The 15,112-nt window shown below is 54.5% G+C and overlaps 1 protein-coding gene across 6 annotated transcripts in view; it reads right to left on the bottom strand.

Annotated features, from left to right (window-relative positions):
* KANSL1 (KAT8 regulatory NSL complex subunit 1) overlaps positions 1 to 15,112 on the bottom strand; it is a 94,181-nt gene that overhangs the window by 24,962 nt on the left and 54,107 nt on the right. For all 6 annotated transcript variants that reach the window (XM_048046497.2, XM_066981524.1, XM_066981522.1 and 3 more), the window contains exons 3-4: positions 5,097 to 5,238; positions 188 to 292 (exon numbers count right to left, since the gene is read on the bottom strand). In XM_048046497.2, coding sequence (XP_047902454.2) covers positions 188 to 292; positions 5,097 to 5,238 — 247 coding nt within the window. The remainder of the gene's footprint in view (positions 1 to 187; positions 293 to 5,096; positions 5,239 to 15,112) is intronic.

Genomic DNA, 15,112 nt, shown 5'->3' with positions numbered 1-15,112 from the left:
AAGGTGTTTAAATCGTATCGTTCATTAACCCCGAAATAAGCCGGGAGGGGGCAGGACCAACAGAGGGGCCATGGCCACGTGAAGCCCCGCAGGGGCTCCCGCAGGAGTCCTGTGGTTCGAGCATCCCTCCCGGCTCCAGGACCGCAGAGCGCCAGGCCCCCAGCATCGCCCTGCTGCTGGCACTTACCAGCCGGTCAGCCCCGGGCTCCAGCTTCACTTCAGCACTAACGGGACGGGACGCATCATCTACTGCAGGATCGGGGGGCGATGCTTCACCGAGAACTATCAGCCCCTGAAAAAGAGGGAACGGAACGGGAATTAACTGCGGATCCTTCGGGTTCAGCAGGGAAACTGCGCATCCTTCCATCCTCCAGAAAAAAACCTAAAACCACTGCAAAGCGAGGTTTGCATTCCCCCATTTTTCAGACGTGATGCCAAACCGAGTGCCCTGCTGGATTTTCCTGACATCGGAGCTGGACTCGGATGGGGAAGGAGGGTGGCAGAGGACAGATCGCACGCCTCCAGCCCATTAGGAGCAGACAGCGAGCTCCCTTCTCGCCCTTCCCCTCCTCCTGCACGCTCGCCGGCTGGAGGTTGAGCGAGCTGCACGCCAGCAAAGGCAGCGAGAACCTTTTGCTGTAGCACAGGGCAGGAAACGGCTGCTTTAACAGCACCGAGTGGAACTCGCCGCCGCAGCCGAGCAAACCATTGTGAGCGGGCGCCAGAAATCTACAGGCAGACTCCTAACTCCGAGCAGATTTTTTCAAAGAAGTGATATTCACAAAATTCAATAAGGGAAGAACAACACTGATAAACAAGCCCCTGCCATAAAGCCAGCGGGACAAAGTGCGGTGGCAGAGCACCGTTTTATCGGGCCTCACATATGCTGTCCTGTTTGTGTTTCACTCCAAGCGAAGCTCACTCCAGCGGCAGGAGGACTGCTTTCTCACCCGGCGACACAAAGGAAAATAAAATCATTACAATTATGCCTATTCCCAGCTATACCATACCGAAGCAGGCTAAAATGTGCGAGGGATGACAGTCAGGAGAACCTAAAGGCCATGAATATGGCTGGGGACAAGCCATGCCGGAGTTGGACAGAGCAGTCGTTTGGGAACCTCAGAGGTTGCCCCATGTGCCCAAGGAAAGTCAGCCTGAAAGCAGACCCGGACACATTATCTGGAGAGGAAAGGGCTACAAGTCATCCCTCAAAGTCCTCAAAACCAAACCTTGCATGTAACAATGACCGAAGCCACGGCACGTGGCCACTCAAATCTCTTGTAAGGTTGATCCTATGCCTTGACACCATCTCCTGTACAACACGTCCGTGGCTTTCCAGAGAAACAGCGGTGGCTCGTCGTTCCGGGATCATTTATTTAAAAATAGATCATTCATAAACTAAATACAACTCTTCATGGCCTCAGCAATCAGGAAGCAGCCAGCTTCTAGATAAACACGACGACAATTTTCTACAGTTTTCTGAGATCCCAGAAGGCTGTTTAGTAGATGAGAGAGGCTGGAAGCCTAAAATCAATTAAATGCTGCTGTGCTGTTCTTGTATTCCTGGAAAAATCCCTCTCGGAAGCACCCATCACATTCTGCTACCGCTTCTCGAACCATCCTCAGGCGTGCTGCAGAGGTCGGTCGTCCCCGTGTGTCCAGTGTAGGAGACAAGGGACACAAAAAGGGGAAGAACCGAGACTATATGCAAAATTGGCAGCGAGGGAACCGCTTCCCTTTGACGCTCCGGAAAGCGCTCGGGCTGCGCGTTTGCTCAGAGGGAGAATGAGATGGGGAAGCGTGCGCATCGGGAACAGGAACAGCCACCAGGGACTTCTGCCTTCAGCTGAAAGGCAAGAGGACGAAGCGAGGCGCCCGGTGGCTCAGGATAATACAGGTAGGTGTTGAGAGGCCATGTCCCTGTGCTGGGGATTTGGCTGCGCTCTCCTGCACGATGCCCACGGTGTGCACAGCTTTGGTCCCCGTCCAGCGCCTGCCTTGCACGAGCCCACCGCCCCGCAGGCTGGTCGGGCTCTCCGCTGTGGAGCCGGGCTCTCTGCTTTGAAGATAACTGAATCTCCGTTATTTGCACCCGTCTGAATAACAGACAGGAGTCAAAGGGCAACATCAAACTTCCAACTCCCTTTCAGGCCAGGGAAAGCCACGGCACTCGGCGAGTTATTCCGAGCTCACGCAGCGCTTGCTTTTTACCAGCATCCTCCAAAATAAACGGGAATAATGAAGAACTCATTCGCGCAGCTCTCGGATGCAGTTTCAGCTGAGGCTGGCAGCTTCTGCCAAGGGACCAGGGGGAAGGAAGGGGGCTGACCCACAGCAGGACCCTTCGGAAGAGATGGAGAGTCCCCAGTGGTGTTGCTCGTCGTGCTCTGAGCCCGACACCACCGCACCGACGTGGCAAGCTCGCGTGAGCACCGCCGGCTGCTGCTCCTGCTCGTGCCCCCCTTCCCAGCACACGTTCCTCTGCTGCCAGCGGCTCCAGCCCCAGCACGGCCCCACGGGGCTGAAGGCTTGGAGGGAGCAGAGTGAAACCTTCCTGGATGGGCTGGGAGAGAGTCGAAGCAGGGTCTTCTGCAGGGGCGACGAGCAAAACAAATCGTTGAAGGTCTTCAAGGAGTCCCGGTCATCGTATTCCAGCCAACTCCTGCTACACAAAACTCCTGCAAGAGCCCTTCATCTTCATGTACCTCGTATTCTGTGTAAGAGGGAAACTCACGAGAAAAGAGACACGGGAGAGGGGAATTGCTCCCCGTTCCTTCTCCAACAGCGAGCACTTGCCACCCACACGTGCGGGGAGGTGTGCAGACTTGATGGGGGAACTGGCATCTTCCTGCACCCCCTCTAAAAACAGCCCAAGGAAGCAAGGAAAAAAGACAAAAACACCCCGTTACCTTCGTGGACATCCAGTCCCTTCAATTAACCGCACGCACGCTTCCAAACCAACACAAAATCGAAGGCAGTAAGCCTGCTCTTTGTAAGCAGCCAAAAAAGACAGCACTTGACGCCGAACTGTGCACACATGCCCAATTTCTTGTTTTCCTCCACACCTCGCCAGGCTCCGACCAAAGCGCTCCCAATGTGCTGAAAACACAATTAGTGCCGAAACGCCGGGCAGCGACGTACCCTCAAAACAGAAGGTTGTTTTCCACTGCCGTGTCCTTCCCTTGCTTTGACAAAGCAACGCGCCCTGCTTGCAAGGGTACACCAGGAGGGAAATTTTAACGTACAGATGCAATAAAACCAGAAAAGGAATAAAAAGGAATAGCAAGTGTGAATGTTTCCAGAGGCTACATCTTAACCTCCTTATGTTTTAGGCCAAAATGGCTTCAGTTAAGTTATGCTGACCAAAAAAAGACGGTGTCTCCAAATTCTTTAACCCTCGCCCTTGTACAGTCCGAAGTCAAGCCCATTCAAAGACTCCCGCGTTACTGAAGTGTGTGTTTATTTCCTCCTCTTCTCTACTTGCTGCAAGCTCATTTGTAAGTCTTACTCCAAGCTCCTCGTTGACAAAACCTGAACACGTTTGCCAAGGCATCCTTGAGCTCAATGACACCGACACAACGACAGCTGGGTGCAAGCAGTGGTCTCCACGAAGACAGGGTGTGTGATTTCTGCTTTCCTGTGCAGGCAGGACAGCCACCGTCAGATCCTGAATATCTGAACTCTTTTGCCACAGTAACTGGCAGGCTTAATCTTAAATTCACCCATCAGGTTATCGCAGTTGAGGAGTTTTTGTTTGAGCAAACGAAAAGAAGATGACAAGCTGTTTTCCAAAGCCTCAGATGTACTTTTCAACTTTGACACAATACTGTGATGTTCTCCTTTCAGACCCAGAGACTGCAACCTTCGATAAAAACATATGGGGTGCTTGTAGCCATTATCAGGCCACTTCACGAGTCTGTCAAGTTGTCAGAACCTGGGGAAAGCACCGAATCTTCTACTTCATTAGATGAGCTTCCCCATTTCCTCCACTATTCAACTTTTAGTAAATAAATGTTTAGCCATTTTGTATTTGATACTTCAAAACCACCTTGCAAGATCTGCTTTCTTAAGACAGAAGGGATAAGGATTCGTTCTGATGCTGCTTTGTTGATTTGACGTCCCAGAGCGCTTCCCAGAGCCTTCTCCTCTCCTCTCCTCTCCTCTCCTCTCCTCTCCTCTCCTCTCCCTGATGTATTCCCTTCAGCCAGCCGGGCTCCTCCACCTAGTCATTGACAGCCCTCACTCACCCCATCAGCCTGTTCTTCTGCATAGCTGCATAAAGACCACAGTTTTCCTCTCCTGCCCGTGCCTCTCTACCCCTCTGGAAGTCTCCCTCCCAGCCATCCCCAGACCACCGTAAATCTCGGGAAAAGGGTTCACCAGACTCTGAATTCCTGAGGATCTCTAAGTTGATGCAATACCCAGATCCTTCTTGCCACAAACTCCAGACATTCCTCCCTCCAAGGCCTGACATTTAGACGTGCGCGCCTGGACAAGTCTCGATAACGATTCCTTCCTCATCCCTTCTCTGCTCTCCCCCGCTCTCCTGCCGTCTGAGAGCAAGTCTGAAAAAAAAATTCTTTGCACAGAGAAAGGTCAGCACCTACAGTCTTTTTTTTTTTTTTTTTTTTTTTCCTGACTCAATTTTAAGCCTGTGCTCTGTGATAGCATCTGAAGCTAACTTCCTCCAGAGTCCCCTCCCTTCCCCAGTAAGCCTCTGGTCGAGCTGTTCCTTATCCCCAACTCCAGATACTCCCAAAGACAACGAAAGGTTAAACAAATCGAATAATAAACAAAGACCGGAGCGGTGGGCGAGTGCAACCCACGTGCAAAAGCGGTAGTTTTGTTTGGTGCCCAAAGACTGGCTTTTAGGTGAGGAATTGCTCTCTTCATGCTACCGTATGGAACCAGGGAAAAGAATTGCACTCAGCCCATGCCAAATTGCATCACCATTAGTCACAGCCGTGCAATGTGCTTTTGGAGACGCGGGGGGGGGAAAAACTGCATCACACTCTGCATACACATTCCCCACTGCAGCGAAAGGGAGAGCCATTAGGAGACAGGGCAAAAATCACACGTATCCAAACGGTCCTCACCTTGTTGGCTCTAATCTGCTTGTAAATATCCGTTTGCTGCCGGATTCGGTATTCCAGGTCCGAGACGTGGGCTTGGAGCCAATTCCAGCGACTGACGATGGCTGCACGGTCTGCTGCCCATCTCCACTCTGCCCTTCGTCTCCTGGAAAAACAGACAGGGGAAGGGGGGATTACTTTCAGTGAGATTTTAATTCTACAGCCCACACAAAACCCAGCAGAACTGACAGCCAGATCAAAAGCTACATGCTGAATGGCACGACTGATACCATCTAGCCACCACTAATAATTATCAGCCCAACTACAGACGTGCTGGAAAAGCCATGCCTCCGCAGAGCGATATTAAAACAACTTTTGGTACCCAGTGATTGAAGTTCTGCCTATGCAAGCGTTAAGGTTTTATTCCACGCTCAGCTGAACCAGCAGCTCCAGTCCTACCTGGCCGCATCGGCCAGACCCACTTTGCCAAGTCTCGAAGAAATAACACCCACCTGCCCTCCCTCCCTAAGCTCATCCCCTTTCAAAGCACCTCTGGCATCAGTCGCGGAATAGGCTCGAACACCAGCACAAACCGCACGCCCACAATTAAGGCGCTGTGGCCAGTCTCACAACGCATCGTCGTTCAGTTTTAAGAGAGCACCTACTATTCGGAGGCGAGCAGCAGAGCCCACAGCGCCTCGCACAAGCTGCTCCCCTGCACGGAGGTGTTGCAAAGGAAAGGGGGCAGCGGCAAACTCGCTTTCTGCCTCTGACGGCTCGACCGAGCCAACAAAGCCAGGAAAAAAAGCAGAAATTACCAAGTGAGCTGCACCTCCCGATCTCACGGCTGCATGGGGGAACCCACATGCTTTGCAGCCCTTGGCTGATTGCCCGCCTTCTTTATCTCTGCTGCGACCACAAAATACGGTTCAGCAGGAGCATAAATATGCTTTCGCTAGCATGTGGACTACAGCGTCGCATTTTAGAGTCAACTGCTACAAAAACGCCCTTGCTCCCTGCTACCGAGCTCCAGGCAGAAATAAACACAAAGAGGCAAGGGACACATAAATCCACGGCTCCGCTCTCCTACATTAGAAGCCGTAATATCATGAAAATGGATCACAAGCATCCTGATTCTGGTGGATAAATGCTAAAACTACCCAAAAAGAGAGAAAACCACAATATGATGCAGAAACAAGGCAACGGCAGAAGCGCATGCATGAATCCAGTGTCGCCGCACAAAGCCTTTGCCACATCTGGATGTCTTAGAGTAAGGAATTAGTGACCAAATAATTCCCTTTTCCCCCCATCCCTTCCTCCTACAGCATTTTTGGCCCGGAGCATCTTCTCTAGGCTGGAGCGCAGCCACCCGACCGCCCTCCCACCAGGCAGAGGAGCCCCAGCGAGGTCCAGGTTTTTCTTCCCAAACTACCCCAAGTGGCTTGCTGCTGAGATTGACCTGTTTGGAAGCCGAGACCAGCCACGAGAGCGAAAGCAATACGTGGTAAATGAGATTTACTACCGAAGCACTGCAGAGACTGTACGCAACAGCAATAATCAAGTTCTTAGAAAAATCTGCGCCTCTGACGCATCTGCCCTTGTTCAGGCGTGCTGCTACCAAACGTGTCCCTAAGAAAAGCACCGGGGTGACCACGAGTTTCACATCAGCTAAGCAAAATACCCTGAAACGAAGGAGTTGGCTCCTTCGACCTGCAGGCGAAACCCACAGATTCAGAGCAAGACGCGTTCTCCGTATTCTTGCTGGGCTGGTGGAGCACGCGGGGGGCTCAGCGGTCGCCGGCATCACCCCATCACAGAGCTCGAATCCAGGTCTCCATCCCAGTCAGGCTTTTTGCTGTTCCACGAGGGATAACACTGCAGGAAAGGCAGGAAAGGGGTGGCCGGGCACCAGACCTTCTCCCTCCTCCTGCCGGGAGCTGTCTCCAAGCATCGCTGGGAAGGCAGCGCCGCTCCGACTCCGTCGCCCACGAGACCGATGGCATTTTTGGAGCATCGTTTCCCACAGGACTTTCCAGAGCACGTTACTTCTCCGCCAGCGACGTTTCAGTGAAATTCTACCACGCTCTCGTTTCAGAAGCAGAGGCCAATTTTACTGGAGAAGAGATCTTTTTTTGACAAAAGGCATCCTCAGCATCTGCATGTAAAGCCGACTGCACGAACATCCCCAAAGTTTGGGGTTCTAAGCCCGATCTCCGCAGGACTGTGCTTGCTCGCTGGGGATCCACCTTGGGAGTATTTTTTTTTAAAAATCAGGTAGAAAAAAGGTTGAAAGCTGCTGAGAGCACCTCCGAACTGCTTCCTCCCCTGGCTTTCCTCTGCAAGGCTCTAAAGCACCTGTACAATGCTACAAAGCCCCCGTGCCTGCTGGAACAACGTTGTCCTGCTCCGTTAAGTCTCGCTCTTATTTCCATTACACAGAAATCGAGATTAAGGGTAAAAAACACCCAGCGCCCATTTCGATTCCTAGGCGGCACGGCGGTGTGAGCAGCGGCAGAGCCACTCCTTGTTTCACCTTAAAACCAGGACGCATCCTACCCCAGAAGAACCCACTGGATTTAAACCAAAAATAAACCCGAGAAAGCGAAACGCGGGAACGTCTACTTCATCCTCTGCCACCCCGCAGCACAGGTGGAGGAGGGGAAGACCCGTAACGGTGGCTCAGCCACACTTTCCAAAACAGCGCCGGGCGTAGCGTGGTCCCTCTATATTTAGTCGAGCCTTTTCAGAGCCTGCTCCATTACTCCCTCTGCTGCAGTGTAGATCTTTTCCTCCTGTAGATCAGCTTTTGGGTACGCGGTTTGTAGCTTCATTAGTTTTAATCTCTACACAAACACCTTGCAAAGCAGTATTTTCTCGGCTAGCACTAGGAAGTAGCAAGCGAGCACAGAACAGAGCGCTGGAAGAAGTCACGGGCAGTCGCCCCAAACCTCAGCCGGACACCCAGCTGCTGGGGGCAGGCGAACCCGCTTCCTTTCTTTCGAAACATCAGGGGCTTTGGAACGATGATTAGCAGGAGGGTTCGCTCCACCTGCCCCAAAACGGGGCTGAATGAAGCTGAAAATGACGGGAGAGGAGAGGCAGACGGCTCTGACCGTGCTGCGTGGCTTGTCCTGGGGGCAGGCGGTGCCGGTGAAGGTGGTGCGGGCAGCGCCGTGAGCAGCTCCTGCATCCTCCGGGACAAACTCCTCCTCGTGCTGCTGCGTGGGCACTGCTTTGGGCAAGAGCACGCGCAAAGCTGGCTACAGAGGACGACACAGGACAGCCGTGCGGCCTCTCCAGCTCAGGACACAGCCACGGGACAGAAAAATGATTTAGGGGCTTGATTCTTTAAAGATAAATACATTCCCAGGTAGGCTCGTTCCCCTGGGGGAGGCTGTGACGTGTGCAGGGCTGCAGCCGCCTGACGGCGCGCACGCAGCTGGCGTGGCGCTCAGCTTGACCGACAAGGACAGCGCGGGGCGAGCCGAAGCAGATGGTGCCGCCGGTAAATCGCGTGCGCCGAGCTGGCAGCCGGGAGCCGACACGTGCCCGGGTGGCGCAGGCAGAGGTGGAGGAGGAGGAAGAGCGGCGGAGGAGGAAGAGTGGTGGAGGAGGAAGAGCGGCGGAGCCAAGCTAGAAAAATGCTTAGAAATGCTACGCCGTGTCCATGGGAGGCTGGGGGCCTTCGCCCATGGAAAAAGTCCTCCAACCCTGCCCATCTGGGGTAACAATGAGGCAAAGCCTCGACACGGTGGCAGCAGCCCCCCCCCGGGTGGCACCGTGCTGCTGGAGGCGCGGGGATGGGCACGGCCTCTGCCTCCCCTGCAGAAAGGCTTCGGAGAGCTGCAGGAAGCAAGTTCATCAACGTGCCGAGTCCTCAGATTGCTCTGATTAAAGCACGGGGAGCAGCTGAGGGATGGAGGGAGGTAAAAATTTAATCTTAAAAAAAAAAAAATCCACAGCAGTTAAATATGACTGAAGAAAGGCGGGGGGGGGGGGGGGGGGGGGGGGAAAATCCCGTGTTACATCAGCGCAAGTCCTTGGGATAGGCTCCAGTCCTTCCCCAAGCACACAACAGGCAGTTGTGGGTTCAATTCAGCGTCCTGAACAGCAAGGAAAAGCTCCTGAAAGCAAACACACGCACACACACCCCTGGGGGCAGGTGCTGCTGCCCTGTATGAGGGTCCCCAGCTCCAAACCGTGGTGCTCGCGGCCAGCCCCACTCGCTGCCGCCCGGGGTTTCGGCCATTTCAGACTGGGGCGTGAGCCCTGCTTTGTTTGGTTTTTAAACAGGCGGGCTAAATACAGCCCTGCCAACGAACACAGCCAACACCTAGGTCAGCGCGCTGCCGCCGGTACGACCTGTGCTAGGTTCAGTTGTCTCAGCAGCTGCGGTGCCGTAAAAGCCGGACGAGCCCCGCGGAGATAAGCACCAAGGAGCACAGCCTCCGCCCGCAGGGCTCAGACCGAGGTAACCGACACAACCTGAGCTGCAGCCGTGCACGAGGCAGCTCTGGGTGAATTTGCACAGGGATCTCCCCAACAAAAGGCACACCCGTGCCCTCTGCCCCCAAGCAGGAGGCTCCACGCGCTGCCTTAGAGGAAATTAAGGCCCCGTGAGAGTTCCCTGGTTCCCCACAAGTCCGATGAGATGTGTTTGCTCTGCTCCTCCTACCCAGCCGCCGGCCGTCCATCAGTCCGGCTTTCCTTCGGACGGACCCACGCTGCCGAATGCCACCGGAGCGCAGGGCAAGCCCCCCAAACCTCAGGGATTGGGGATGAGCGGAATTTTCTTCCCCAGGAGATGCCCAGGCTGCAAAGTGACCAGAGCAGAGCCGCCAGCTGCTGCTGAACCGTCCTGGCGACACAGAAAAGTGAAGTAAAAGGATTTGGGATGGAAACGTTTCCTGCTGGAGGGGAACCACAGCCAACAACCGCTTACAGAAGGCGGCATCCATGAAGGAGAAGCAGCCGTGAGGGTCTGGAGGGAGATTGCTTCACCACCTCGAGCCCAAATCATCCCGGCGCTCCGTGAGGGACGCGTGGAAATGCTGAAAAACCTTCACACAGCCCGGGGGGGGGGGGGGTGAACCAGCCCCGGTGGGACCTAGGGCGGACCGGGGAGAGCTTTCTGCCAGCAGGCACTGGGCCCGTGCCGCGGGCACGCGGTGGGTCGGGTCGGGCAGCGCCGTGCCGGCCTCCCCCTGCAGCTCCCCGTGCGGCTGCTCCCCTCCTCCACTTCCCTCTGGCAAACACCCAGGGGTTTTCTGTCCCGAGCTGCAGTTGTTCCCGAGGCGGAGGCCACGCTGTATTTGCTCTCCCCCTTCCCACGCAGCTTTCGGTGGAAAAAAATCGCCGAAGACGAGGCCTGGGTCAGAGCCCCGGAGTCCGAGGCCTTCTCCCCACGCCGGCGCAGCCTCCTCCTCCTCCTCCTCCTCCTGCCAGCACACGCTGGCCAAGGTGTGAGCTGCTTTCACGTAGCACGGGCATTTCCTGAGTAAGACGGTGAAATATCTGCCCACCGAGTGAGGCCTCGGTACCGGGCATCGAGACCTTTGTGAGACATTCGCCAGACCCACGCTGGGGGCCCCGCTCTGCCGGCCCTGAAGGTGCTCCCGAAGCCCCGCACACGCGGCCTGCCTGCTCGCAGCCCCGCATCCCCCCGCCAAAATGCTCCGAGGAGCACTCGGTGCCTCCCCGAGCACCAGCAGTTGATGCAATTCCCTGCTCCTAACAGAGGCCGGGTCCTGCTGCCAGCCACGACAGCAGCAAACGAGCAGGGCACGCACCAGGACCACATCCCTGTTTCCACCTGGGCTCCTCAGCGAGGACAAACCCTGCCAGCAGACTGCAAAAAGCAGCTTCAAATATGACAGTTGAAGACGCTCAGCTGTCAGCCCTATTAAAGGGCAAATTATCCGTGTTAATTCTGCGTGCTTTCCCTGCGTTACCTACCGCAGGGCAGCAGCCCCAAGGCAGAATTCAGCAGCGCAGCGCTTCGTGTCCGTACTGGTGCAACGTCTGCTCCTGAACAATAGCAGGGTGCCTCCAGAAACCTCGTGGTTACATCAACTCATTGCTTCACAGCATTAAAATCTGGTTAAGAACAATGTTTTACCATCTACTTTTTTGCTTTTTGAGAGGCTCAGCTGCCAGCACTGACAATGCTGTAAAATATGGGGACATTTGTTGTAGGGCTCCAAGCTACGGACACCGTTACTGACATAAAAAGACAGGACGAGGCCAGGTAAGAAGGCCAGCACTCTGCTCACGTACGTTTCAGACAGGAGCCATCCAAGCACCAAGCACTACAAACAACTTTTTCACGTGCTCTCCGGATCTTTATTTGTGTCTCACCGAAGGGAAGAGATTCTCACCCAACTGGGGTGCCGCTTTCCAGCTCGCTCCCGTCCCCGTATACTCCCCACGTCCACTCCACCCCCCCTAACAGACCGCTGGGCTTTTATACTTTCCCAGACTGATACGAAACGAGATCTACGGGTGGAGCAAGAGTTAAGCTCTGCCAAACGCACCCGCACGACGGCTCCAGGGGAGGAAGGGAAAAACCCACCAGCGCCCCAGAACAATCTCGTGAGCCCACCCTAACGTCTCTGCCTGCGAAGGAGCCGAAGCGAACAATTTGTTCAGCTCAACGCCCGCCCCCACCCCGTGGACAGAACCGCGGGCTCTTCCATTCACAGCGTGCGCTCGGCTCTCAGCTAAATCCAGCTCAACCCTCAGCCCGCTTCATTCACTCCCAGATTCTGAAAAACCCGAGAGGCTGGGAACGAAGAGTTATTTCCACCGCTCCTCGCCGAAAAAAAACCCCGCCGCTCGGAGGGCGTTCGCGAGCACAAATCCTACGGCATTTTGCGCAGGGACACCAGGCTGCTGCCCCAGGGAGAGGGCAGCCCTGGGCGGCCGCCAGCAACCCGGGGCCGTGCATTATTTGCGTTCGAGCACAGCCGATCCCAACCGCCCTGCTTTCTGGTGCCGAGGAACCATCCGAAGCGCTCCAGCGGCCGCAGCACGCGATGCTTTGTCTGCAGGGCAACCAGCGCTCCGATCAGGATATGAAAGGTTTGTTTTGGCATCTCCGCTCCGGTTCTATTAAAAAGAGGAGGAAAAAAAACTGGCCCAGGCCAGCCATTAAAAGATGCTTGAAGTCCTGCGTAGGAATTACGGCGGGACAAGCCCGCGCGGCCCGCAGCAATTAGGCACAGCAGAATCCAGATTTCTAACACCCCACCTGAGGTCTCCGGTACGGAGCTGCTGGGCTCAGTGGCACCGTGCTGGAGCTGGTGCCCCGCGCTGGAGTTCAAAGCCCAAGCCTTTGCCCCTGGGCCACCCTCTCCTGGCACTTTCTCTCCCCCAAATCCCTTCCTAGAAGACGGGCAGTGCAGCCCGCGGATCTAAGAAAACCCTCGGAGGGTACAAAACTCAGTCCACAAACAGCTCCGCAGAGGGGAGAACAAAGGAGGGAAATTAAAAATACCAGAGTGAAGCAGCTGCCGGGGGGGAAGACAACCTTCCCAGCCCTTCCTGCTGCCTACCACCAGGTTTTACTGAGATTCAGGACAATTTTAACTGCTTTAGAAGCTGTGGAACAAAAATACGCTCAAATCCACTCTTCAGGAATTCGGTTTTCCCTAACACAAGAAGTCACAGGATTATTTATCTCGTTGAACATCGTAACCGTCTGCAGTCCTCAGTATCACGCTTACCTTAACAAGTTTTATACCTCTGAAGTGCAAATGGCTTCAGAAAAAGAAGCAAAAAAGCACCTACTGAACTATCCGTCCCTTAAAAGTAAGACTTTGAGAAAAGAACGTGCCATGTAAGAGACACCCCAGCGAGCTGGCAGGGAACGAGCCAGTAAATTGGATGGAGATGCACGCACACGGAACAAGCACCGCACTCAGTTTCTCTCCAAGAACCTGAAAATCATCGCTTTCTTTCCCTCCTGGTTCAGGGCAACGCTGCTGGGTGGTGAAACGCCACCCGCATGGCTTTTATTTTCAGCTCACACACACCTGTGCCGCAGGAAACGCAGCCAACACCTCTCGGGTCCGAGGCCAGCAAGACGACAGGGCACAGGGTCGGTGGTGCCATGTCGCTGCCACGTCTGCGTGAGCCCCTCTCTCGGCCCCACGAGCAATCCCAAACGGGAAGCACGAACCCAGTGGGGAGCACGCGGAGGCTTTTGCCGAAGCCTGGGTGCCTCCAAAGGGCAGAGCGCATCCCTTAGCAGGGGTTGGTTTTAAGAGCTGGAAGGATGCAATAAACCTCTTCTGTTTGGGTGGTGACCCCTAATTTTAGGGTCATTAAAGCCACGCTGGCAGAAGGATCTGTGGGATTTCAGACGCCAGCTCCCGAGATGGGTCTGTGCGTGGTGTCAGTGTGTTCTGGCAACAGGACAGCAGCTCCATCGCGCCCAGCTCACCTACAGCTGAGCCAACAGGAACCAAACCACGGCCGGGCATTGGTGGGTAAGAGAACGGACCGGGTCCCAAGGCAAGAAACATTACAACAGCCTTGTCCCCCGTGCCATCCCAGCAGCGTGACCAGCACACAACGGGGTGCCCCAAGGCGGACGCCTTCCAAATACAGACACGGGAGCCTGGTGCCGGTGCTCCTCCTAGCAACCCTACCTCATCCCTTCCCCAAAGATCACTGCAGAGAGGATCTTCCCAAAGCCCTCGACCCCAAAAACCATCGCACACACACAGCTGCGACCCCAACAAGTTCGTTCTGGTTCCTCTGAAGCTCCTGCTGCTCCATCGCCCCCTAGATTTGCTCAATTTCTTCAGCTGTCTCAAGGCATCACCTGCTTAAAATTAGAAATAATGCCCTAATTCTCAATTAAGAAAATCCCAGTAAGACCCCTAATCGTAAAGGGCTCTGATGTAGCATATTGGGTAAACTATAAAAAGATTTCAGCAAAACGACCGTCATAGCCCCATGATTTTATTTTCCGTCGGGTTCACGACCAAGGCATCGGTTTGGCAGCGTGCCGATCAGAAGTGAAACAGCGCGGCCCAGCAGAAGGCTCTGCCTAGACTCAGAACTGGAGTTCAGATTTTTTTTTTTTTTTGTCTGTCTCAGTCTCCTGAATGCTTTAAGATCTTCGCTGAAATTCCTCACGCCGGTTGCCAGGGCTAGGTTTGAACTTCGGCGATATTTCCAATCCAAGCGCCCCAGATCTTTACGCTATGACATTTATGTAATGCCCCAAGCATTTATTCAGCTGACTGTCTGAAAAACATCCACTGCAAGCTTTAGCTGCTCTTCAGCCCTTAGCAGCAACAATTGTTCTGTGACAATAGCCTCAAATTCCCAGTTTATTCGTCTAGGCCAATGCAAGGACTCGGGCTCCTGGCTGAAAGCTGCTTCGGCTCCCGCTCGCTACGGGGCAAGAAGGGGGGGAGAAGGGGAAGGTGGTAGGGGAGCAGCCTGGGGACGGGGGGGGGGCAGCCAGAAAAACGTGGACGTGAAGGGCTGGCTGGGCTCGCCAGCAAAACCCGACTCTCCAGCTGCACAGCAGAGCAGCCAGCTGGAAAATACCGCGTTTGTAAGAGAATTTATTGGAGCGCTTTTCCAATATAGCTCTCCCCACGCTCACGGGCAGCTACGCAGGCACAGCGGCCAGGAGGACAGCCAGCTCGGTCAGCGCACAGAATGTGCCTGATCATCATCGCACCAGAAAACGCAAGGCAGTTCGTTACCCCCGGCGGCTAAAGCCGGGAACGAGGAGGTAAGAACACACCGCGCGTGAAATTTGTGTTGTTTTGTTTTTTTTTTAATAACTGGAAAAGTTTTCTCCGACTGCAGCGCGCTGCTAAATTCGTTGGTAATTTTTCCTTTTTAGCTCTAATTAATACACCAGTCCCAGTCATACCGACTAAGCACCACGATGCCTAAATACCTAACGTAACAGGACGAGCAAGCTCCCAACATGCTTCTTGCAGGAACGTATGCTCCTTTTTGGTAAGCGTGGCCCTTTATCAGCGCTGTAATTTTGCTTACGACAGCTTCCCAGC

This window comes from Anser cygnoides, chromosome 22 (genome assembly GCF_040182565.1).
Source record: "Anser cygnoides isolate HZ-2024a breed goose chromosome 22, Taihu_goose_T2T_genome, whole genome shotgun sequence".
Lineage (NCBI taxonomy): Eukaryota > Metazoa > Chordata > Aves > Anseriformes > Anatidae > Anser > Anser cygnoides.
Note: the sequence above shows the minus strand (reverse complement) of the source record. Positions and strands in the feature narration are given on the sequence as shown.